Raw genomic sequence first — 25,764 nt, forward strand, 5'->3', positions numbered from 1 at the left:
TTTAACTGGGTTACCAAGGCGATGGTCAGCAGCCACCAACTCAGGCTAAGATCAGTCCGCTGAGGGGCTAGCTGGTGTCATAAACAGCCATGACAGCCACCATGATGGGGAGGATGATGATGATGAAAGCAGGTTAGTGGCTAGTTACTCAGGCATGCCGTCCACTGTGGCTCCACGTTCTGTAGTTTGTTACTTCATTTTGTCCACGTCAGCCGTGTCAGAGCTCCAAAATCATTCTGCATCACGTCTCTAGCATTGATTTAATAAGAGAAATACCAGATGGACTGTGTGCTTCCCTAATAAGGTTTACCTCCAAACTGCTCCAATCCCTCTGCTTTATATTTATATGATATTCTACTCTAACCTTTCAGCCCTTTGTGTAGAAAGAAGGACTCAACTTTACACACATATGATTTTGTTTATTAAATGCTTTGATAAATCTTTTTCCATTTACATGACCACGTGTAAGGTTCTTTCAGTGGAGCAGGATTTCCTTTACTATAAAAATACTATGACAGCAAATATGAAAAAAACAGTACAAAATCACTACCTCGGGTTCAAACTAAACATGCCTTTTTATCATTTCCTCTGCAGTGACATAAATATTAAATTAAATTCCTCCATAATATTATGCAAATATTGCACAAGTTCATCTCAACCATGTGACAGAGCTGTATTCAACTGGAAAAACAAAGCTGGAAATAGTGCGATGACGGACTCACTCACATATCAAATCATCTAATGGTGGCGCACAAATGTTAGAACAATGGCTGAAAACGGTACAACAAGAGATGTCCATATATACTGTATGGATTACAGGAAGTGATGTCACAGGAAGTGAGTCCAGAGAGATGCTGGGTTCTCTCATGATGAGTTAGATCATGGCACAGGCTTGAGGCTGAGGTCGGGTTAGTTAGGCATCTGACTGGAAATGAAATCAAAATGCTTCGAGTGTGTAGATTCATGGTTTCAGCACACCCTTCATGACAAGCAGCTGTGACTGTGGAGCAGTCAGGCAGGTTTATCGGGGCGTCTCTGAATCTCCTCACTCGTAAGGCACAGGGTCACGCTGATGGCCGGGGTGTGGGGGAGCAGGGAGGGGATGGGCTGAGGTATTATGGGCCGCAAGCAAAGGAAGCAGAGTAGTAGCGGTGACAGCTGATTGGCGGATGGAAAGTGTGACAACACAGCATCAGCGCATTGTTGTCACAGCTGTTGTCATGGAGATGGGTCAGCTCCGCTGTTGTCCAGCCCCACCTGGTCCCACTTCCTGGAACGGTCGGGCTCTCGGTCCAGGATGGGGCTCAGGCCTCTGAAGCCGGTGTAGGGCCGCACCTGCACGCCGTTCACCTCAGATGTTCCTGACTGAGGCGAGGACGACTCGATTGGACAGACGTAGTCCGTGGACTCATCCGACCGTCTCCTCCTGAGGTGAGCCAGGTTAGAGAAGCCCAACTTCTTAGGCTGCAATGACAAGACATGAAAAAGGGATATGATGGTCTGATAGGATATGAAGACTAATCAGAGTCCCTGGGGACGGGACTGAAAACAGCTGATCAACAAAGATGGTGGAGTCACAGTGTGACCAATATCTCAGGATCATTTTACTTTATTCCAACCTGGGTCTTATTTTCAGAGTTTTGGCCATCATTCCTATCACTTGTGATTACACTGCACATGCTGATGAAACAGGACATGAATCAAGCAGTGAGACAGTCACACTGGTTGTGAACAAGCCAGATTATCTGAAGCACTTGATCTGGATGTGCAGAGGGCTCTAACAACTGACTATACACAGAAAAAGCAGTGGGGGCAGCGGAGCATTTAGCAGCTCAAGGGCCAGATGTTTAAATGAAAGAGACGTTTCAAGTTTGTCTGAAATGCATTTCAATATGTTGAGTACTGTAGATGAGGTGAGGAAGATGAAGACTGTAGATACATGGCCGTGTACATGTTATTGGCTTTTGTTCTGTTAAACATCACATGTTTTCCTGTATCTGCCCCTCAGTGTATGTGAGTAATGACACCAGGCAACATCAGAGAGCAGCTTATAGAAATGTGCCCTCTGAGCTTGTTCTTGCTGACTAAAGCCATTGTGATATTGTGAAGCACTATAGGATGTCACTTGGTAGCTTGTTGACCCTCAGGCAGGAAATCCACCCCCCCCCCCCCCACACACACAAACAAATCTATTTTTGTGCTTTTAGAAAAATCCACGGTCTATTTATCCTCACAGGTTCCATTTTTCCACAAAATTATCCACTTAAATATTTAGCACTCACAGAGTGGCTTAAGAAACTGAAGTTCTAAGTATCCAAGGTCATATATGGGTGCACAGCAAGTGTGCATTGTGTTTCAGGGTGGATTATTCTTCTAGTTTTCTTCAGCTGAGCACAGAGGGAGTTAGAGCTGAGGCTGCAGCTCATGGCTGGGTCTTAAAGCTATGAGGAGGAGCAGAGCAGTCCTGGGTTTACTCCGCTCTCACAGGCTTAAGCCCACTGAGGGGCTCACTGCTTAAACTGAGCTGACACACCAGGGTTTCACCTCGGATTAAGGTGCTTTCTCTCACACATGCAGGAAGACAGGATGGTCTTAATGCAGCACTGTTGCCTGAGTATTTCCTCCTCTATTCTACTCTACAGTGCCTGTATTATCTTACCTTGACTTTAGCTGTGATGCTGAGTGGGGTGTAACCCGCTGCCTCGGTGTACTCCCTCTTCTCGTGCTGAGCCTGTCCTCCCACCAGGCTGTTGAAGTTGGTGGTCAGGTGGCGTCTCAGCAGTGTTTTCTGAGGAGGGATGTTCAGCAGCATGGCCAGAGTGTCGGGGTTAAACCGAGGCTCCAGCATCTGGAAGAGGAGACGTGAGTTTAAGATGCTTTCTGCTTTCTGTTGTTTTTTGTCCCGGGAATGGTGTGATTGTGTGGACTCACTATCAGCCCTCCGTGCACGCCGCTGCCCCTCAGGTTTGGTGCGTACTCTGCGAGATCCACAGATCTCAGCCACTCCATGACCCGATGGTTGGACCACTGGACCACCTCACTGGGAGAGAACTGGTTCTGAAGCACACACACACACACACTCACAAATTAATGTCTTATTATACATTTGAACCCTTTCTTGAACCATGCCAGTGTGTTTAAACCAAATATATGGTTTATTTGTTTAGAAATACATGCACAGAAACTGAACGTGGCTCAAGGAGCTGAAACACTTCAGCTCATGAACACACACCCTTACCTCATTGCTGGGCCTGCGTTTGAGGCAGCTGGGGTGAAACCTGTTGACGTGGAGAACATGAATGGCGCACTTGATGCTGAGGTGATGCAGCTGGCTGGTCACTTTGAGGAATAACAAGTCGTTCTGAGATGGAGAGCAGACAGAGAGGTGAGTGCAGCTACAGCAAGGGGAATTGGAAGTGAGCATCTAATCTCTGCATGCCAGCTTTTCGTGGCAATTGTAGTCTTAAGGGAGTGAAAACAGGTGACAAACGGTGGTTACAAGCTCACCACAGTGAGGTACCGCAGCATCTGCCCGTCCACTCTCCCTTCGTTAAACTGGTCTTTGTACTGGGGAAGGCCGATGTCGTCGAGCCAGCCTTTGGAACATAAAACATCAGAGTTTGTATGGAAGAATGAGATTCTGCCAGCGAGCATCTTATTTCAGGACGTGCTCTCAGTACGTACGAGTGACCCAGATGTAATCGAGCTCTGCAGACTTCTCAGGCTGCTTGCTGTTGACATTCTTGATGGCTAACTGGAGCTTCTTCCTGTGGAGTGAATTCTTCACCGCCAGCTCCTGGGGATACGAAGACAGAAATCACCTATATAATAATAATCTTACAGATGTCAATAGAGGTTCGCCTGATGCACCACCATGAGGGGGAATCATCTCATTCAAGTCATCCTAAGAAAGAGAGAGAGGTTCGGAGGCTCTGAGGTCGGCAACGTGACAGTGCTGAAGGCGAAACTAATGTGCAGGTTGAAAAGCAAAGACAGGCGTTGCTAAATGCCAAAGAGGCAGACAGACAGTAACAATGATCAGACAGGTAGAACTGAAACCCTTTTGACGGGCTGAATGGAAGATTATTTTGTCAGGTAAACAAACTGAGCCAGACAGATGTCTCACCTGCATCATTTTATCAAATGTATATAGTAGGTGGTGTGTGTGTGTGCGTACCCTCTCTAGGTCTTGCGGGGTGGCCGACAGTAGAGTCTGACCGCTGGTGACCCAGTGGCGAGCGAGGATGGTGTACTGACCGAGACCAATGTCCTCAAGCCAGTCACACACCTGCTCTGTGCTCCACTTGGAAAAAGGCATCTTCGGGTCTCTGACATGGTGAGAACACCACACAAAATGTTAACACTGACAGAGAAAAGGATGTTTGCATGCATTAGTCCTACTGTCCAGGTAGCCACAGCTGATAATTCATCATAGTGAAATATGAAAATCACTTGGGTGTCATGAAAAGCATCATGTGAGGCTATTTAGTTGCTCAAATAAGAGCTGAACAGTGATCTGAAACCATCGTTCTGTCTCTGGCTCTAGACATATTTTATACACATGTGAAAATACTAAGTATATGTAAGTATGAGAGTGTTTTTGTACCGTGTGTTCCCTGGACGGGCCAGTCTGGGTCCAGCTGTAGCTCTGAAGCCCCCCCTCTGGAACTCTCCCAGCTCGGGGTCGTGTACCTGGGCAGGGCTACCTGACTGGCTGCGACGGATCCTGTGGACAACCAAGACACTGATGAGTGTGTGGTGGAAAGATTGGACAGAGGTGCGAAGACCGAGAGAACGTGGCTGTGCGACAGCGAAACAAAAAAGCTTATTGTTAATGTGTGAGCACTGTGTAGCATGTGCGCAAATACATGTGTGTGCAAAACTTACTTCCCCCAGAGTTTCTTAATTCCTCTGTGATTCTTCCTGTTCTCTGGTGAGACGGGGGACTGTTGTCCAGAGTCCACTCCAGAGGACAGAGGGGACTGGTCTGACAGGACACACTCCTCTAGCCTCTCTGGGCGCCCTGCCACACAAAAACACAACAAGGTAATCATGACACGGCAGTTCAGCACAGTAAGTAATGAGAAATCTGGGACCAAAGTCAAACTGGGAGTGAATATTGGTTGGCTTGACATGGACCGCAAACATACAGCTGTGGTCCATGTTTTCTTTGCCGTGTGGTATACACTCACACTACTAGGAAACACACCATGGGTATACTATTCCCTTATCTCACATCAAGCTCACTGATTTCAACAAGATAACAGAATTACACACTGGGGTTGAGATGCAATACCCACCAACATCATAGAGGTCATGTTTTCCAGGAGATCCTGAGGCGGGGGGAGGTTAGTGAAGTGAGAAGAAAGCAAGCAGACAGAAAGCAGAAGCGAGCATTAGTCACACCCTCTTTATCTCCAAAATAAATGCTGTATAGTACATGTTAAGTGTGTAAAGCAGCGACATGCAAAATCTACAAGCCTCAGGCAGGTGCCAAACTGGGCCAGAAACTCAGACAAGATTAAGTCTGCTTGTTTACATAAAACTCGCGTTGGTTCCACATACTCAGAGTGTGGGTGGCTAAAGCTTGTAGCCTTAAAGCTTGGCAGTGTACCAGCTGTATGTGAGAGGTCAGGTCTTAAGGATGACCTACACAGGAAGGAGGTCCACCCGCACCCATCTTCTTTCTTGATTCTTAACATGAAACCTCCTGAAACATCCTCCCCAAAGGCCTGACCAGAGGCTGAAGAGTTCACTGAATTAACTGTGGCTCTAGAACAAACTCAAGCAACGCTGTTGCCACCAAATTACATGGGTGGACGTGTCTGGATGGGGAAGTAGGTGACTCTTTTTACTCAACACGTGTTCAATTTGAACACTTAACACTTCCTTAATGATGTCCTGCTGCAGACTGTGAGATCTGCTGGATGAGGCAGTGAGAAAGGGGGGGATGTCAGGCTGCATCCTTTGTTTACTTTGGGTGTCTAAGCTAGTTGAACTACACACATCCTTAAGCTTGCACTCCTCGCCCTCCCACAGCCCTCTGATTAGCCTCCTGCCTTAAGCTCTGGCTCTGTGTAGGCTGATTCATGGGTGGCTGTGTGATTATATGCCTATTAGCTTTAAATGTGTGTGTATGACTTTCACTGAATGCTGACGTGAGACAGAGGGTCTTTATCTTCGACAGCTCTCAGAGTCATGTGGGAATCCTAATAATCCCAGCTTTAGAGAGGCTTGATCCTCGTGAAAACAGATCCTCGCCCTGACTGTGCTCACCTCTGAGGTTTGGCTGACACAGTGACAATCTTGTTTCGCTGTGAGATGACTGACGGGCATTTTGTTTGTCAGAAGACGCTTGTTTGTCTTCAAAGTCAGAGCAACAACAGAAAGTGTGTGTCCTGTGTTGTTTCCATACAGTTGGATTTCTGTGTGAGCATACAGTACCTAAAGCCGGAGCACTGGCACTCCTGCAGCGGACTGCAGCCACAACACAAACAGAAGAAAGAGCAATCCGACAGCAAAGCAGGAGGAGGAGGAGAGAGGGAGAGAGGGCACAGGGAGGAAAGCAGTTGGAGCAAAGTTAGTTGACAAATTATTCAGTGGTTGCAGTTAATTGTATTTGTACTACATCTTTCCCCATTTAACCCCTGTGGTATTCAGTTATGTGAACAGTTTCAGTTATAGTTGTGGAGCTCACAGCAGTGAATTAACATTTGAACAAGAGCAACGTGTGTTTTCAGCAACAGTGGGCCTCGTGCAAGAATTTGTGTTTGTGTTGTGTTGTTTGTGTTCTCATCCTGAATTTCTCCTACTTTTTTCAACAAGTCTTGTGAGAGAGAGAGAGAGAGAGAGAGACAGAGAGAGAGAGAGAGACAGAGAAAGAGAGAGAGAGAGACCTACTCAGGACTGTTTCTGACCATTACCACCCACTCCAGCATGATGTGTGTATTCCCACCCACATTCTTTTCCCCACTGATTTTGTGCCTTCTCCCATCCTGCAGGGAAAGATCTGTTATCTAACCAGGTGGTATTAGTTAAGACATGCCTGCCTGTTGGTATCAACATGGCAAAATGACACTCTCCTCCTCTGCATTTAAACAAAACACCTTTTAAAAACACTAATTGGTGTAGATCATCTGGCCTAAGGATTGTCCTGCTTGGCCATTATAAGCCTCAGTGTATCATGGCGTTGCCATGGATACACATATATGTTGAGTTTATTTTAGTTGTATATTTTGTCTTAGATTTCAGTACAATGTTTAAACTCCAAATGTACTGTTGATGTACTGACAGACACTCAGGACTCAAACATGCTACCTAACAACACGTTTGTTTACACTGATGGTTCTTGCATGAGGCCCAGTGTCTCACTCACTCTGGGTGCTCCACAGTCAGTCCGTCACTGTTGCCTTCGTTAAAACTTAGGTAGCTTTCACATGGAGAAAACACTGAAAATGATCTTTCCAAAGGATGAAAGGCAACTGCAGAAGAAACGAAACAGACTTTGTCTCCTATTGATTGGAAACTCACTGAGACTGTAGTCCTGCTCGTGGCTGCGGACAGGAGAGAGCCGGACAGGAGAGGAACACTCTCTGTCGCCGTTCAGCTCAGCTCTCAGCTCGCTCTTTTTGCTCAGCTTCCCCGGCAGGGTCTGGTACTTGCTCAGCTCCATGTGGGGACTCTGCAGAATATAAGAAACAAAACAGTGCATTACAATTTTAGTCTGGTCAAGGAATTACCATAATGTGTGATGAAAGATGGTTACAGAAGCCTACAAGTGCTCCTGCTTTGAATTCAAATGTAGAATGTTCCTCTTAATATGCAACTTTGACTCAGTGAAGTGGACACATTTTTCTGATAGTCTATGGCAACTAGTAGCTGGAACACACTGAACCTCGGTGATTTTTGATACGAGATGTGTGTATAATTTACTACATCACATTTCCTTTACATCTATATACAGACTGGTTGGTCCCATCTTCATAGGATAACAGCAGAGTCATGATTTGATTTGCTCCGTGTGCTCTGTTGCATAACAGCAGTGTCCTTTGGGGGGGTGAATGTCTGATGATGCCAACATCTGACCAGGCATCAAAGTCACCGGGGCTCTGAAGGAATAAGAGGAGAAAGGCCAGCAGAAAGAAACAGCTGGGGGGCAGCCATGATGCCGAGCACTAGTGACAGCCACTTCAGGTGGGTCTTGGCCCTTTATGTGAGTGTGTGTATGAACAGTGTGAGTTTGTGTTTGCCTGTGTGTGTGGCACGAATATCTGTGGAGCAATGTGTGTGTGTGTGTGTGTGTGTGTGAATGAGAGTAAGGCTGTGATCACATCAGAGGCATTTTTTCCTTTTACTCCGAGGGAAAATTCAGCTGTGAACTTTGCTTGTCACACTGGGAACATGGGGTCAAAGGGCACCTGGAGCATTACATCACTCTCTGTGCTACCCAACACAGCCTCACAACAAGTTCAATATACATAGTATTACCTAGTTAATCTCAGTTCAATAACGGGATTATGAAATAAATACTCTCCTCTTCACTAAACAATTAGAAACAATCAATTTCAAAAAAAGTGACAGGAGAAAATAAACAAGATGAACTGTATATGTGGAGGTAAATCCAATACAGTTTCCATAGCAACTGTTGACTACACACAACTTATACTCATACGAAGTAACCATGTCAGATGTGACCTCTCTGTGGCTACATTTTTGAGCTCTTCAGCTTGAAGCGCCTGGAGACCACAATGCATCCAGAACATCAGGTGAACAAGGCGATGCTATGAAACAATGGGTGAATCAAACAACACCCACTGTGGCCATGATCTGAATATGCAGTGGTGTGTCTGGGTGCATCCTTGCATGAAACATGCATGTGTGTCTGCTTACATAACTAGAATGGGTCTAATTGACCATAAATTTTTATAAAAAATACGATATGTTGAATTGAGCGAAGACTGAATTAAACCCCCCCCCTGCTATGTCATGAACGGCGAAATGTACAGTATGTGTGTCTCTGGAGTCAGGTGAAGGTTAGGTTATGTGTAGTCATGCAGCAGATCAGTACCTCTGCCCCTACGTCTGATTCAGTTTCAACTGGCTGGATCTCTACAGCCTACAGCCAACACAGACACAGGAGAGAGGAGAGAGGAAGAACACACACACACACACACACACACACACAAACCCAGAGTTAGCAGGTTAGCAATCACAAAATCAGATTAAAAGAACATCTGTAGCTACATGGGCAATATTTCTTCAGACTGACCGAAATCATCCGAGATTAGAGATTCCAACTGAACTGTTTACATGGACACTAAATAAAGTGATCCATAAGATGTGAAGCGTCTAATCTGCTGGAAATACAGCAGAAGACTTCACCATTACCCCAAAGTGGGGGGTGGAAAATAAGTGTATTCCAATCACAGAGAAACTATTAGAATAAGTCTTTACATAGTTAATGGGTCCTAATATATCTTTAGATATTTTTTATATATCAAAATGGTTTATATCACCCCTCTCAACCCGATTGGAAGTTACCTCCAATCACGTTTGGTCAGTTTCTTGCGACTCAGGTGGTCACATAAGGTATTTTTTTCTGAGTGTGTATGTTGATCAAGTGTCTAAGAAGCAGCAGATCTAGCAGGTTTGACTAGATCTATGGATTAGTTAGATTAGATGACGGTATTAAGAAAGTCAATCAGTTGCAGTAAATGACATTTGATTTGATTGTATATGTACTAACAAACCTTTTGTAAGGATCCACTCTGCAACTCTTCAAGACTGCTGGACAGCAATCTGCGCTGGTGCCTGTGACAAAAACATCAGTCAGAGAGAATGAAGATCATACAGCATCATTCCTATCTGACTAAGCACACGCATGATGACTGCTTTGGGTTGGGAGGGAGGAACATTTCATTTTGGACAATGTGGGACACTGCAGTGTTTAACAGAAGGCATAAATAAGCAACAGGCTTCAACTTACCATGAGCCATTAATGAAGCTTGTATCCCCAGTGGACACCAGCGACGTGTCCATAGAGTTCTGGATACTAAAAGAAATGGCACAGAGGGGATAAGAATAGAGGAAGACCTCCGTACTTTTCAACCTGAAACCTTCATTTCCATATTTTGGGTTCAAAATAACTTGTATTGGAATTGGTTAGTTCACAATTGCATAGTAAGTTCACCGTGAAGTAAAACTACAGTTTTTTTTACAGTCAATGGAGTCTGGTGGCTTTGAAGACAGTGATACAACAGCTGTTTTTGGTTTAACAAAAAGGATCTAACTCTCAAACAAAATGGTCTGTCTCTGTAGAGATCCTTTCTTTAATGTCAGACACTTTGAATAACAATATCTGACAAAACAAGCATTTTTAGTGAACACACAGCTGCACTTGCCCTCAAGGATTACATCACAGCCATTGCAGGCTGCTGGCTGAGGCGATCTGCTGCACCAAATCCAAAGCTTTTGTACCCACAAGTCATTTCAAATCCAAAATATATAAACAAGGTTTAAAAATAATAAAATTAACTAATAATAATTAGTTAGTTAATTAATTAATAAGTAAATTAACAAATTGCATGGTGTGTGTGTGTGTGTGTATGTGTGTGTGTGTTTCTACCTAGAGTCCAGTTCCCTCTGGTAAGGAGACGAGGATAACATAAGTGGAGAAGAGCCTCTTGATGACATCTATGCAGACACAAGACACAATTCTGCTTTGTCAGTTTTTGTAAACCTCAGGTGTCTTTTTTGAGATAATACACAGATTACCAGGTGCTGTGCATTTAATTGTTCTGACATCGTAAAAAAATAAGTTGAAATACTTCATCGTCTTACCTCTGACCTGAGGATATCAGAGTGTGCTTTGTGTGTGATGGCTCTGAGTCGTAAACTGCTGCTGAGCTCCTCTTCACTACTCCCTGGTTGGTAAACACACCAATATTACACAGTGCTACAATATTATAAAAGAAACAAAGGAGACAGGAGAAGGTATCCTGCCCAGCGTTTCCCACATTGTAGTTTGTCCAGAACTTATAGATCTTATAAAACGTGTGTGTCAGGACAGGAAAGGATGTAACTCATACCCTGGGTGAGTGCCATGACCTCCCTCATGTCCCTCATCTTTCTGTACTGGCCGAGCAGAATGGTCAACTCCTCTATACGTCGATCCTATTATCAGCAAAGACACAAACATTTTTGGTTTTGTGAATCAAGTAAACAGGTGGGGCCCTTTATTATCCTTTCAAACAATTCTGAAGCTGGACAGCAGCAGTTTCATTTACCTTTTCATCATTTGACGCTAACAAAGACTCCATCCCCACTTTCAGCCTCTGGTATTCCTGGTCTAACAAAGAAAAACAAGGTATTAAAATGTTATTTTGGACTCACAGTAACCTCACGTCCTCCTCATTTAGGGCATCTGATGGGTGCCTGATGTGATGTTAGCGACAGACATGACAGCCATGCTAATATAAAAAAACAAGCAAAACAAATATACACTGACAGCGTGACGGAACATGCACCACCACCTCAGACAAACACTGCAGCTTTTCATAATGATGTAACGTGCGGTGTGTGTAGCAGCAGTGTTTCCTACCATTACATTCTTATGGATATGAGGATTTCACATGCAACAGGACACAAACACATAAATACTGACACAAACCTGGGCGCCATGTCATTCAATATCCTTTCAAATACAGACGCTTATCTTAAAGGGGGACTTTACGCATAAAGGTCAGTTTACCAATCCTACTCAGCCTGTGAATATAATGTCTTCTGTGGCTTTGGAGGTGCTTCACGTCTGTGAAACCCTAATCATGTCACCGTGATGTCATCTGGGTTATCTCTGCTTGGGCTGGAGACTATACATTTTGAACTGAAATAAATATAGAGCTGGTGTTTTGAAAAACATGGACATTTATGAGACAGGGAGGTTTTAATGATGAAGATACTATTGGTTGCATTGTGAAAAATGTGTGTTTTGTCTCTGGTCAGTCTGCCAACCTTCTTATGGTAATACAATGTTAAATTAGTGGATTATGCCTTTAAAATATCTGGCTTATTGCAGTGAGACTTGAGCTAAAATCGGACATGTTAGACGGCACTGATGTACATAGAGGTTTATGGAAGCCGATACCATAGCCATTAAAAATTCTGGACTCTAATTGGCTGGACCAGAATAACTAGACACAGATGATGGCTGTTGGTGTGTGTTTGCAATTTGTTAATGAGCCACTATTAGCCACAGCAGGCAAGACAGCAAAAATAAGGCTCAGTTCAAAGGATTAGAACTGGCTAGTGTTATTGGTGCAACCAGAAAGAAAAAAAAAAAGTTTTAAAAAGGAGACATAAAGAGGACTTTTGAAATATTGCTCGCTAAGATGAAGGGACAGCTGACCAGAACAGAAAATACAGACATGAGGAGACGTCACAAGTTAGAGTGAGAGAGAGAGAGAGAGAGAGAGAGAGAGAGAGAGAGAGGCAATGTACCAGCTGGGGAGACATTAAATGCATTTGGCATTTTGTTGGCAAGTGGCCATATTATGAGCGGGGTAAGTACGTACATTCAGCCAGACGATTTGAAAGGATGTAGACTCTTACTGCCCTTTTGGTTTAGTGAAGCTGGAATGTTTAACAACCAGCAACAAGGTAAAGTGACTGTGAATGTTTGGTACAAGCAACACAAACTGAAGTTAAGCTGTGGTCCAGTCTCAAACCAAACACTCTGCCAACAGACACCTGATTAAGACACGATTCAGTTTAAACACTCAAAGTGACCACTTGATGTTTATGTTGTGAATTTGTTGAGATTTGCACGAAAGTCACTGCATGAAAATCAAGCTTTCAAGTGGCTATATGGGCAGGGGAGTTTGGTTTAAAATCAGACCCGCACCAACAGCACACCATGCCTTACATTTGTTAATCAGCTGCTTGACATACACCTCCTCTACAGCAGAGGGCAGCAGAGAGTCAGAAACAAGTCAAGTATACAGCAGAGGAGAGAGGACATGTCAATTAGATGTTACAGTAATTGGAGTTGACAGACATGCGTATCGCTGGCTCTCACACACACGTCTGCACTAACAGATGTGGATCTGAAGTGATTGACGGGTCGGACTGTTCGCTGCTGTGTACCTCTCTCTGCGCTGTCATTGGCTGTGCCGCCTCTGGCCAGCAGCTGGGTCTGCAGGCATTCGATCTCAGCGTCTTTGGAGGCCAGGAGCTGCTGCAGCTCTGAGATTTCTGCCTGTGGAGAAAGGCAGAGCGCACGTCCGTGAACTGTGTCAGTCTTCCAGGTCATTGGGTATCCAAGAGCTTAAGTGCAAGGCAACTGGACTAAGAGTGTCCAGTATTTTATTACAAGGTCTACTGGCTGATGGAAAGGCTCAGATTTTATGTTCTGTGTGTTTCATTGTTGAGAGTCACCAGTCACATGGAATGAGGTGAGAACTGTTGTCAAATCATTCGAATAATGAAGTTAGACAGCACTGTGAGCTGGGAACCGGGAAAACAAACCAGATACTCAAAGTCCAACAACAAATAAAGCAGGGCCAGATCATCACACTTTGCTTGCTGATGTCATGTTGTGATGAGAATACAAGACAACTATTTGAAAATGTGCTGAAACCCACGATTCACAGAGCTCCACCATCGGGCTTCTCATGCAGTTTTTTTCTTTTTGTTAAATCACCACGTCTACTTTTAGCACTTCATGGGGTGCAGACATTTCAAAACAAGTAACAGTTTGTCGGATTGTCCCCAGTTCTGTCCATATCTACTTACAGCCAACTACAAGACAACACCAGCACTCAGGTACAAGGGACACAGTATTTTGTATCTGAAAGAGGAGTGTCACTGGGGCTGCCCAGCATCTCTATTAATGTGTCCTTGATGACTCTAATGTGACTGACTAAGCGAAGGACTTGGCCAATGCTTTTTCCACCTCTGATGAATCAAAGAATATGTTTACGGTTTTGGTGCTGCAATGTCCCTAGTTTATTCCAGCCAAACACCTTCGTAGCCTATTATCATCCCCCCCGCTCCCCGTCTCTCCCCTTATTTGCCATCTTCCTTGATAACACTGACTGTCCAATCAAAGCGAAAATGCATCAAGCATGTCCAGGGCTTTTGTTACATGTTTATTCGTATCATCTCTCCTCTCAGCAACCAAATAAAGGACAAAAATGCCAAAAAATATGAAGTTAGCACCTCTGGTTAATACAACTGATAAATTCAGTTGGTCCATTTTGAGCTTGACTTTGCATACACCTAATTTGAGAACAGAGGGCTTGGTGTGTTTTTTTGACAACCTGTTCCGAGTTGAAGATAGAAGAATAACACACAATAGGGACAAAGCTGCTGAAGAACAACAGCTGCAGACAACAGGTGTGGGAAAACAGGTGTGTGCACAGACTTGCACGTTTACAATGGTGGCATGCTATAAATGCAAACTTAACACCTCCTGCAGCTGCCTCGTGATAAAAGGCTACGGGCCAGAGAAGCCTAGAAGCCCTCTATAGTAGCACAATGCAGTAGTGAAGTGGGCGGAGGCACAGGATAACTCAGAGAGACTCTCAAGTTATTAGTTTGAAGTGTTTCAGCTTTGTGCATTCAAGGCCATTAAATAGCACGGAGCTGACAAACATGATGGTCAAGTCTAATACACTGTCAAGGTACACCTCACTGCCTGCTGGTGCACCTTTAGCTGCAGACTTTGAAAGAGAGAGCAATAATGATCTAATCTGGGTAATATTAAATATAAACGTATGCATTCACATGACAATCATGGTGATTCCATGCAAACAGACAGACAAAAAGGGAGAAAGGCAGTCGGAAGAAGAGGGATGGATTTGACTTTTCTGCTTCTGCACACCGATACATGAGCATGTGTGGCTTTTTCTTGTCCAAATGTTTGGTGTGTTCATTATTATTATTTGTGATTCGTGATTAGGAAGAAGGGGAGAAGCACAAGTGCAAATGGGGATCACTGGCTTGGAAGAGGACAGAGGGAGGCAGAGGATTAGGAAAGGACTCCGTATTTATCAGAGGAGAGGAACAAGCACAGAAGCGACAAGCAACAAGAGCAAGAGGCAGAAGAGGAGGAAGAGAAGGAGGAAGAGGAGGCACCTGTGCGCTTCGCCAGCGCTCCTCCCAGTGCTGCTTCTCCAGCTGTGTGTGCTCCACAGTCAGCTTGAGGCTGGACAGCTGGGTCATGAGCGACTGGTAACACACATGGAGAGAGTAAGAGATAGAGAGCTAGAGAGAGCAGAGACACAGGAAGAGGGTAATGACGGGGGGTGATTTAGAGATGACGAGGAAGAAAAGGAGAGCGGAAAAAAGTGGAGAGAGCAAGCAGCAGAGAGGGGTTAATAGAGAAGAAGAGAGGATGCAGATAAAGAGTGAAGGAGAGAGAGGAGGAAGGAAGCACTGTAAGCACAGAGAAAGCAATGACAGTCTGACCTCCATGACTCCTTCACATTAACCAATAACAGACAATGTGTTAGGAGAGACGGGTTTTTAAAAATCAGAAGAACATTTTGTTTACCGTTAAAGCTTCAATAAAAAGTGATGCAGATAAATAACAAATATGTAAACAATAGTATTTTTCCTTTATAGAAATGTAAAAGTTCATTAGATTTTCGGAGGTTAAATCAAAGTGAGAAACATCACACTGTCCCGTATATATATTAAGGTGATGAAGGTTGACACAGTCCACATGACGAGATCACAGGACATGAGGTGCTACTATGTCCTGACACAAGGAAGACTGCAGCCTGCAGACTCACTAGATCTCTTCTAGATTCTCTAATTAGCCACTTCATCACTCTCTGCTGTGAAAATGTGACACATACGCTTGAGTGAGCTGCAGGCCAATGCAAGCTGGTGTTCGCTATAAATCACACACTGCTGCTTTAACTTTTTATTCTTCAGCTCAGTCTTCGGTCTTTCCCATTCTACAGTCTTTGTCATACACTTGTGTACGCTGTATGTAAACAGCAGATGAGGAGTTGGCATCTTCCAGGAACATAGGATGGAAAGGTTTCTCTAGCACCCTATCCTGAATATGGAAACTGGGTTTATTTAAGGGAGGCTGTTGCAGAAAGCCAACTGTAACCTGGATACTTTAAGGAACAGTTCCACTTTTTGGGAAATGGGCTTTGGGAGGCGGGTTTTATATACAGCAGTTAGTCATAGCGGACACAACATATGAGTACATGTGTAACCAGGCTCAGGTTGGCTGATCATGGAGATGTAAAGCATGTGCTACGCGGTAGCTTTATAAGTACCTTGGTGCCTCTTAGTTTCCTCTCATACTGGCCCTTCTCTCCCTCCAGCTCCTCCACTTTGCTCTTCAACCACTTCACTTCTTGTAGCAAATCCTGTGGGAAAACCAAAATAGAGCATCTTTTACTTAAATGTTTTCTTCACATCTAAATGTCAAAATGAACAACATTACTGAACTGTACACATGCCGACATACAGACAGGAGGGTATTCAAACATCAGGTTCACATTAAGTGCAGTTATAAAGGTCTCCAGGGCTGTACTGTACAGTGGTTAATATAGGAAACATGATCCTCCTGAAACAGATACCACAGCGTGCAGTTATCAACAACCAGGAAAGGGATGAACCTGAGGACCCAGAACAAGTCTGAAAGCCATCCAGGCTGCACATCTGTCTGTTGCACATTGTCATTGTCCAAGGGAAACCTTGTAGAGCATTACACATTATCACAGGAACATTTACATAACCCATCCACCTAGTCAGTGCAGGAGGAAATGGACAGATGTAAACTTTGTTAGTAGAGGGAGGAACCACTGTCATGCAAGCAAACCACGTCAAATCAAATAAAAACACAACACCTGGTCCAAAACCCAATTTAAAGGATTTATGAAGACAGAATCCACATCAGGGCTGAAATTTTTTTTTTCCAAATGCTTCAAATACTTGAGGAGTTAGGCTGAAAAAGGTGCATGTTTCTGCGTTACTATGCTCTTAGCATTTAACTGCAAACAATTACAGTGGGTCATGCTACTGGTGGTAATAGCTCCTTATTTTACTTTATTTTTACTGACTTAGCTTCAGAAAGCTTAATAACCCCTAAAGTGTTTGGAAGTATTTGGAATATCAATCAAAGTCTCCATATCTGCAAGAACGTAGAGTAGAGCGTGACCCCGATGTCCTGCAGTACACACACAGACACACTACAAGAGAGGTTGTTAGTTTGATTCTGTGGACATTTCCAAATACCGGGTGGTGTGTGGACTGGTTAAAAGGGAGAGGAGAAGAAGAGAAGAAATGATGGGGAAGGAGGGGAGGATGAGTTCATCCATCAAGACTCCCTACGTGTACAGTCTGTCCTCCATTGTGCATCCAGGCGTCAGAGCCAGACTGGCTCAGGTCTGAGCCGGCTAACCCGACCTGAGGGCTGTGGCCCTGGGCTTGGCTGCCACTGGGCTCCCCCTGCTGAGCCTCCCTCTCCTCCAGGGCACGTTTCTCCTGGATACGAGTGCTGATCTCCTCCTGAAACCTGCACATCTGCTCCTGGAGCTCACTGATGAGATTTACCACACACTGGGAGGGATGGAGCGATGGAGGACAAGTGGAGGGCAGTGGAAGAGATGAATTGGTGAGATGGAGAGAAGAAAAGAGGAAGGAGTTCAAGTAAGATGAGAGGAGAGGAGAGGAGAGGAGAGGAGAGGAGAGGAGAGGAGAGGAGAGGAGAATCAGACATTAACTTATCTGGTAATGTAGTCTATTTGGAAATGCTCGCTTCCATATCTTGATGTTACTGATGAAACTCAAAACGTCACAGAAAAAACTCAAACATCTAAACAAAATATTGTAAAATATTAACTGCAAAAAATAGCGCAGAAGAGGAAATTGCCACTGGATAATGAAGACCTGTCTGAAGTTGAGGGAGAGAAAAGTTGGACAAATCCTAAAAAAAAGTCCCTAATTAATGGGAGACAAGAGTGACACATGACCCATACAACACCACTGAAGAACCCCAAAGTAACAACGTCAAAAACATGCAGAAACTTTTTACTCTGAACAGTAAAACAACTATGCAGCATGTTATATCCCTCGACAAAATGAGTCAGTGTTTGGCCAGTGAGAGTGTGTGAGACAGATGCAGCCAAGGCATCAAGCCTCACCGTCTCACATTGTTGAAATAGTGTGAGATACAGATACGTGCTCAATCATACAACTCAGCACACACACACACACACACACACACACACACACACACACACACACACACACACACACACACACACACACACACACACACACACACACACACACACACACACACACACACACACACACACACACACACACACACACACACACACACACACACACACACACCCCTTTTGACTGTCAGGAAAAGAGCGATGAGTTTACTGCAGAAAACACAGTCCAGTAGAGTTTGGAAAGCAGAGGTGAGAAAGCTAACACCTTCTGTTAGGGGTCGTGGTTGCACTCTTGGGGGGAGTGGAGTGATCATACCAGATTCCTGTCCAACATTGGAATATCTGCCTTGGGTTCTTCACATTTTGCACAATATCAACATAATGACCACACTTGAGGAGGTTGCCAAGGCGTAAGTGGTGCTCTTTTCTTTGTTTTTCACCCTCAGATGGTCATGTTAAGCACTCACATTCCACAATTAAGCCACAGACTCCTTAGAATGGCAAACGGATGCATTGTTGTGTTGTTTTAATCAATAAATTTAACTTTGCTAAAAGGTACTCTCCAAAAGTACACTCACTGATGTCATCTGTCTGTCAGTGGACCTTTACAGGCTAAACCTTGATATCATTGCTCCTCCCTGAAACAGGACCATGACCCAGAATTTAGACAGGGGAGCTGCAGACAGACAGAGGAACACAACTTTTCACTGCATTTATATAAATAAAGGGTTTATGTTTATGGCCGGAGAATTTCACAACTCTTGGACTTGTGAAATCTTTTCACAGCCAGTTACATGAAACAAAAAATGCTTGGTCATCCTTTTCAAATCCTTTCCCTAAAAAGCTGTTGTTTTAGTAACTCAAAGTGTTCATCAGTCAGCCGTGAGTTTGTGTGTGGTTTCCTGAGGTGAAAGTGTTTGGCCCTCAAGAATGCTCAGAATGGATGCCTGCCATTCCTCCTGCCAGCCGACCGGAGCCTTGCAGCTGTTCCTAACCACACACACACACAGACACACACACACACACAGACACACACACACACACTTTGCTGACAAAAATGTAGACCACTGTTAGTTGCCATCGTAACACGACCATAGCAAAACACAACCGCTGTACATCGGACATGATGGATTAGGGTGTGTTTGCATGTTTAGTAGTAGATCAGACACAGTATCTCATTACTAAACCAACTAAGCATCAGCTTGTCATTGTAGAAACAGCTCTGTTAGACACCACAGAGGCAGGACTGATGGACAGCCTAAAGCTGAGAGAAGCAGCCTTGTGATCCCTGAACCAGCCGTTTAATCAGACTAAAGGAAATGAAAGAAAAAAGTGTGCTCAGACAACACTTCTCTATTTAAGACAAACACCTGACAGAATGAATGTGGTTATTTATACCGAGGCAGAAACATTCAGCTGTAACAATATGATGTCGGTTTTCAAACTAGATCTAGGGTGCTACTTGGTAATATACTGTATGTCAGTCAATCAGTCGATACATTTTTATGTATTCAACAACTTAAGAATTCAAAAGAATGAAGAATGCCCACATGAGCAGGCACTAGAAGACAGTGGGAAGGAAGTCTTCCTCCTAAAGACGCCACGACCTTGAACGGAAACTGACTCAGAGGTGGGCAGCTTCCTACTGGGTGGTGTGATTTGGGTGGGCGAGCAACAGGTATAATTATTAGTCATACTGTCTCTGACGTGCATCGCACTTTCCAGACCAATCTCTACTTACTCCATTTACCATCGTTTTACATGACGTTTGCAGTACAATGAAGAAATGAGGCATTTCAGGGGTGCTTGGTCTCAGTTTAACCTCTTAATAAGGTGCTAAAGGTAATCTGGCTTAACAGTAGACTTGTTTTGTCTCACTGCTTTTTGCACCTCTAAGTTGGCAAATTTAAGGATCCTTTTCATTATTGGTTTATTCCTGGCTGAAAAGAATTTGAAATCAACTGCTAAGATTACTTTAAGTTCGGAATCATGTTTCCATGTGAGCTTTGCTGAGGCAGAAAATGTTACTGGAAGAGTCAGATCACACACAGACAGTTGTGTCCTGCTGGATTTGTAGTGTGAATGTCCTGTATGTTCATTTTGTGTGAGTGCCATGCAGGACAGAAAACAATATATTTCCACAGTGCATCCTGCCACTTCTCATCTTTCCATCTGTCCGTTACGGCCTCTCATCTTGTCCGTCTGTTCCCTCTCTTCCTTTCCTCGGCCCTCTCTCTCTCGTGTTGAGCCCTCTCCCTCTCTGTCTACTTCTGCTGATGCTTATCACGTTCCACCTTGTTGTGTGTGTGCAGAACACGAGCCTCTGCGTGTCACAAATGCTGTATCCTGTTTATTCAACGTAAGCACGGCTCTGAGTGCAGGATGCTTTGAGAGATTGTTATACACACACACACACGCCCACCCGCACAAAGGGATAAACCACGAGAGCAGCTCTGGTATCTTATAGTGCCAGTGGGGAGGCAGCTGGGTGCCACAATGAACAAAGTCCCCACTAAGAAACTAGTAAAGACAAGCAACGACTGCTCAGCTAGACTTGTGTGTCTGTGTGTGTGTACATGCCATTATGTGTGAATAAGATCAGCGAGAAACAACATTTCAAAGGAGAACTAGGTTTAGTTTTAATTTACGTCGCAGACCATGGGAGTTGCTGGTCTGCGCTGCCTCAATTAGTTAGTTAGTTTTTTTTTTGTATGACTTTGGGTGTTTTAAAGGGTTAGTTCGGATCCAAACCAATTCATTAAAATGTCAAAATGACCGTTTTTGTCAAAGAAATCTGGTGGCTTTGATGAAAGCAATATAACAGCTATTTCTGGTTAAACAACAGCGGCAGCCTTCAGATATTCACTTTCAAATGACAGTTTCACAGCACGCACTAGGACTGAAGTGCTATTGTACTTCCACTGGATATAATGCAGATTTGGGAATCTGAGACACTAACAAACAGTGTTTGAGTGTTTGAGGGTGGCCTGCTGGAGTACACTGCAAAAGATTTAAAATATTTTGTTGCAAGATTAAATATTCTTGATTAAATAAGCAACACTTAAGGGTTTAACAAAAACTGTCATCAGATTTGATGCAAATGTTCTGACTGGAGAAAACATCTTTTCAGGGACTCCAAAGTAGAAGTCAGTATTCTATTGTAAGGGGCATCAACTCAACACTCTGAATGCCTAAATGCCTTGTTAAGAGGGGCATTTTTTGCAGTGTTGACTTTCTGGTTTGGTGTCAGCTGTCTGCCTGTCTGGCTGTCTGCAGGTTGTTGTTGAAACGGTCTGGAGCGACTGTTTGATGTGTTCTGGCTTGTTTCAGAGCTTCAGCACTGAAGCTTGAATCTCATCCAGACACATTTCATTATTACCTGTGCCAGTGAAGCTGGATGGGGGAAGGTTTTCACTGTTTGTCTGTTTATTAACTGGGTGACAGATCTGGCTGCAATATGGTGTTGGGAAATTGATCTGACTTTGACTGTTACTGGATGATTTTCACTTAGTGCTGGCAAAGAATTGTGGGAAAGCCCAACATGTAGAACATTTGCTGTAATGGAAAAAAAAACAAACATAAAAGACACCACATGTAACAGGTTGTAACAGTTACCTTGCTGTTTGTTGCTATCTTGCAGTTTGTTCCCCTCTACAGTGGCAGGGAAAAAGATTATAGTGGCATTATAGTTTAACGGAGACGAATCAAAGTCAGTTTACAAGTGTTGGGGAATAACTGCACATGTGAAGATAAGTTGCATGAGGTCTTTTGTAGCCACAAAGCTGTGTCTAAGAAACTGCCTCAAACGATTTACCTGATTCACTGTCAGCTGGAGCAGAAGACAAAGCAGAAGTTTGAAAATGAGAAAAATCAGAGTGTGGCGTGTTAGAAAGAAGTGAGTTTTCTCTGTAGGCTGCTCCTCAGCTTTGCTTGAGGATCCAGGCTACATTAGCTGCTACTGGTGCTCCACACACTGAATCCCTGACCCAAGTGTTGGTAGTCAGGTTGCATTGTGAGCAATGTAGACACAACGTCTTTACAAGATAGAACAATGAGCAGAATAAAACTGTCCATTGTGGATCCAACAGTGATATAGGAATGCAATGCTAAATCAGTGAAGTACTCACACTTCACAACTAGGTTTTAAGGAAAATTGGAATGAATATTAAGCATATTTACCACTTTAGTTACATGTCCCTATATTAGTAGGATCCTGACACACAAACTATATAGAAATGTATCTTCCCATCAGCTTGGATTATTCAGAATGTCATGTTCACAATGTCATTCAGAATGTATTGATGATTTTCATGTAATTTGTTTTTGCAGGTATTGCACAGTGTTAGCTTTGACATAGTCCATGCCCTGTGTAAATTAGTTGTCACTTCTACAATGACCAGCTGGCAACCCTGAGGCTGATAACAGACCTGTGAACAGACATCTAACACACGTCACATCGAACACACTTTCCACCAATCACACGTTTCTTTAGTTGGATCATCTGCTACCGGCCACAGAGTTCATGCAAACTAAAGTTAAGGGGAATTTCTTCCATGTATTCCAATATTCAAATCATATAGTAAGTAATTCAACTGTGACTTTTCAAGTTAATAGACATGTATGCATATTTAGAAAGTCACTCCTTCCTGGGAGAAATATCCGTTGCTACCTAGCAAGTGATGCATTTCACTCCTGCACACAAAATCCAAAGAAAAAAGGACCACTGTTTCATTGTGCGACGGAGAAGGACAGCTTAAAAACATCATGGAACCTCCTCACATTTGACCTCAGTGAAAATAGTTGCAGAAAAAGTTCAAAAGCAGAGCTTGCAGATAACAATTTACAAGTAATCCAGGAAATTATTATATATATTTTTTGTACCAAAAACCCCCTTTGTGCCTGTGTCCTCTTGTCAAAAACCCCGATGGGGCCGGCTCTGTTTCTGGGAAACCATGTAGTTTGGGGGGGATTGTGGGGTTGTGGGGGATTAGTGTGACCACAGCAGCCAATGTTGTCCCTTTGGCTCAGAGACAGTGAAAACACTGAGGGCGGAAAAACAACTGACATACATCCTCATACAGCATGTCGAGGAGAAACAAAAGCCCATATGTCCCTAAATAATCCCTGATGGAATGTACTGAAGAAATATGCCAAATATATTTTCAGCATGTGTAAGTGTGGAACAGATTAAGGCTCGTCTTTCTCCGCCATGTTTTAACAACAATGGAAAAACATCTGTATCATTTTTAAAGTTGTGCATTTTGGGTCATATGAGGTCTAGGTGGAGATTAAACCCCTAACCTGACCATTATTGTACCCAAGTAGAACTGGATATTTTATTCAACAATAGATCAATGGTATATACGCATATATGGTCAGAAACCTACTTTTTTGAGCTTTGTGAAACACACAGACTCACACACACAGGTTTGTTGACTTTCATACCTCAGCTTTGTTCTGCTTTGTGTCCGCCTGGTCTTGTTGGTGTGTGTTGCTGTGTGCCTCCTCCATGCTGACCAGCTTCAGTTTGAGGTACGACACCTCGTCCATCAGATCCAGCTTCTGAGTCTCCAGGGAGGTCCTGCTCATCAGCTCCTGGGAGAAACACACACAGACATTAGTTAGGAGCCTGGAAAACAACAACATGAGCAGCTTTTAAAAAAAACACCTCTGTACATAACGTTAAACACACACACACACACACACACACACACAAGATCTGAGACCAACGCAGAGACAGAGAGAAGCCAGCATGCTACTCCACTCGGCAGAATGTTCTTCCCACACTGACCAAGCAGGCAAGGCTGGGGGCCCAGACCCCACAAAGCTAAATATACACACTCACACACATAGGCGAGCAAGGGACTCTATTAATACATCTCTGTGCTCCTTTGGTATGGGAGAGCGAAAAAGAAAGTGTGTCTAAAAGAGAGCGAGACAAGAGGGAGGGGGCCATCGAACGTGAAGTGTTTTTTCTCCGAGTCACATAAAGCACACATCTCTTTACCAACTCTCAGTGTGTCTGTTGCTTTCGTTTCCTCATCTGAACGACTCATAATCCCACTTCCTCTTCTCTAAACTCAAACTTAAGTTGCTTTGGATTGTTGTTTAAGCATCTGACATTCATCTTCTAACACCGTTCTTGTTGATAAACCAGGCAAAACACTAGTTTGATAAACCAGGTCTAGGTGGGGCACAAAGCTTTGGTGCTGAGCCATCCTTCTCGCTGGTCATTTGAACTAAAAGATAATAACTAAAAACTACTGATTGCACCATGTGTATTGTTTTGTCCTTGAGAAAAAAAAAGTCAATGAAGAGAGGTTAATATGCTTTTCCTTTTCTTCATAAAGGATGCACGGATGCCACATTAAACACATTTGAGACACCTCTCTTTGACCACAGAGGGACACCATACTGTCCAAATGGTAAGATCACGTGGTAAACAAATGTGTCAACACCACAGCCACAGACAGACAGCTAAAACCCCATAATTACTCCAGCTCAGCAACCACATACACACACACACACACACACACACAGACATCAAACACACACAGAATCTGCTTAGTTATGGCAGCTGACTGTCAGCTTGCAATCTAACTCTAGTGTCACTTACAGCAGGATAAGCCACAGTCTTTAGAGGTAATTTATCAGAACTCTGCGGTCACGGCCCACAGCTCAGCTGCCTGACATTTGCTTTCCTTTAATTATGAGGAGCAGCATGTGACAAATTATCATCCTCTCTACAGCATTTATAGACCTCTTTAAAGAGACTGCCCTCATCTCCTAAAACTAAACGGACACAGTTACAAAACAGATCTCAGATCTGGACTTACGGTTCTAAAAGGGATATTTCAGATCTTTTAAAGTTCCAAGTCAGAAAGGGCCGTCTGACAGCATGGTAAAGCGGTCGAAAGATTCTAAATACGCACTTTGGGAGCTGCCCCCGTCCACAGCAGTGCATTACTTAGCGTTTTGTTCACCAGCTAGTCGCTAACTTTGTCTGTCTGCTGTTTGGTGCTGAGCAGGTAGTGTACTGTGGGCTCATCAGAGCAAGACTGATGAGAGTGGTGAGGCTGAAGTGAAGCAGTGAAGTTGTGGGCCCGGAAAATCATCATCCAACACCTGACACGGGCTAAAAGGTTCAGCTGTCATATAGCTTTTGCATTTATGAGTTAAACCCAGAAGAAATGCAGTCCAGAATTGTTGACATTTAATTAATAATAATGACAATCGTGCACCAATTTTTGTGATTTTGAGAGTTGATTTTGCAGGCAGTGGTGATTGTGTGTGTGTGTGTGTGTGAGTGTGTGTATGCACTGCATGTATTCTAAATAAAAGCACAGAAGGACATGTAGTCCCAGTATAACTAGATGTGTGGGTGGATCCCCTCTAACATGAGAACACTGTACTGTGTGTGTGTGCTGACTAAGGACGATTTCTTATTAGATTAGTTGAGGCTTCCACTGCAAGTAGCAGCCCTGCAGCGCTAACACATAATGCTACATGGCTCTCTCCTCTTCTCTCTCACTCAAACACAATAAATACAATAAAGAAA

General features: G+C 43.7%; 1 protein-coding gene across 1 annotated transcript in view; it reads right to left on the reverse strand.

The window, feature by feature from the left end:
• Positions 1–413: 413 nt before the first annotated feature.
• Positions 414–25,764, reverse strand: part of ppfibp2b (PPFIA binding protein 2b) — a 66,632-nt gene continuing 41,281 nt past the window's right edge. Inside the window, exons 6-28 of the mRNA XM_070830632.1 lie at positions 23,652–23,801; positions 17,353–17,580; positions 16,293–16,385; positions 13,141–13,252; positions 11,286–11,347; positions 11,088–11,172; positions 10,840–10,922; positions 10,625–10,692; positions 9,986–10,051; positions 9,750–9,810; positions 9,068–9,115; positions 7,531–7,681; positions 6,445–6,477; positions 5,301–5,333; positions 4,888–5,023; positions 4,607–4,726; positions 4,178–4,328; positions 3,685–3,796; positions 3,508–3,596; positions 3,239–3,361; positions 2,932–3,057; positions 2,660–2,848; positions 414–1,464 (exon numbers count right to left, since the gene is read on the reverse strand). Of these exons, the coding sequence (XP_070686733.1) occupies positions 1,219–1,464; positions 2,660–2,848; positions 2,932–3,057; positions 3,239–3,361; positions 3,508–3,596; positions 3,685–3,796; positions 4,178–4,328; positions 4,607–4,726; positions 4,888–5,023; positions 5,301–5,333; positions 6,445–6,477; positions 7,531–7,681; positions 9,068–9,115; positions 9,750–9,810; positions 9,986–10,051; positions 10,625–10,692; positions 10,840–10,922; positions 11,088–11,172; positions 11,286–11,347; positions 13,141–13,252; positions 16,293–16,385; positions 17,353–17,580; positions 23,652–23,801 (2,565 nt within the window). The 3' untranslated portion in view covers positions 414–1,218. The remainder of the gene's footprint in view (positions 1,465–2,659; positions 2,849–2,931; positions 3,058–3,238; positions 3,362–3,507; positions 3,597–3,684; positions 3,797–4,177; positions 4,329–4,606; positions 4,727–4,887; positions 5,024–5,300; positions 5,334–6,444; positions 6,478–7,530; positions 7,682–9,067; positions 9,116–9,749; positions 9,811–9,985; positions 10,052–10,624; positions 10,693–10,839; positions 10,923–11,087; positions 11,173–11,285; positions 11,348–13,140; positions 13,253–16,292; positions 16,386–17,352; positions 17,581–23,651; positions 23,802–25,764) is intronic.

The sequence above is a fragment of the Pempheris klunzingeri genome, chromosome 5, assembly GCF_042242105.1.
Source record: "Pempheris klunzingeri isolate RE-2024b chromosome 5, fPemKlu1.hap1, whole genome shotgun sequence".
Classification (NCBI taxonomy): Eukaryota; Metazoa; Chordata; class Actinopteri; order Acropomatiformes; family Pempheridae; genus Pempheris; species Pempheris klunzingeri.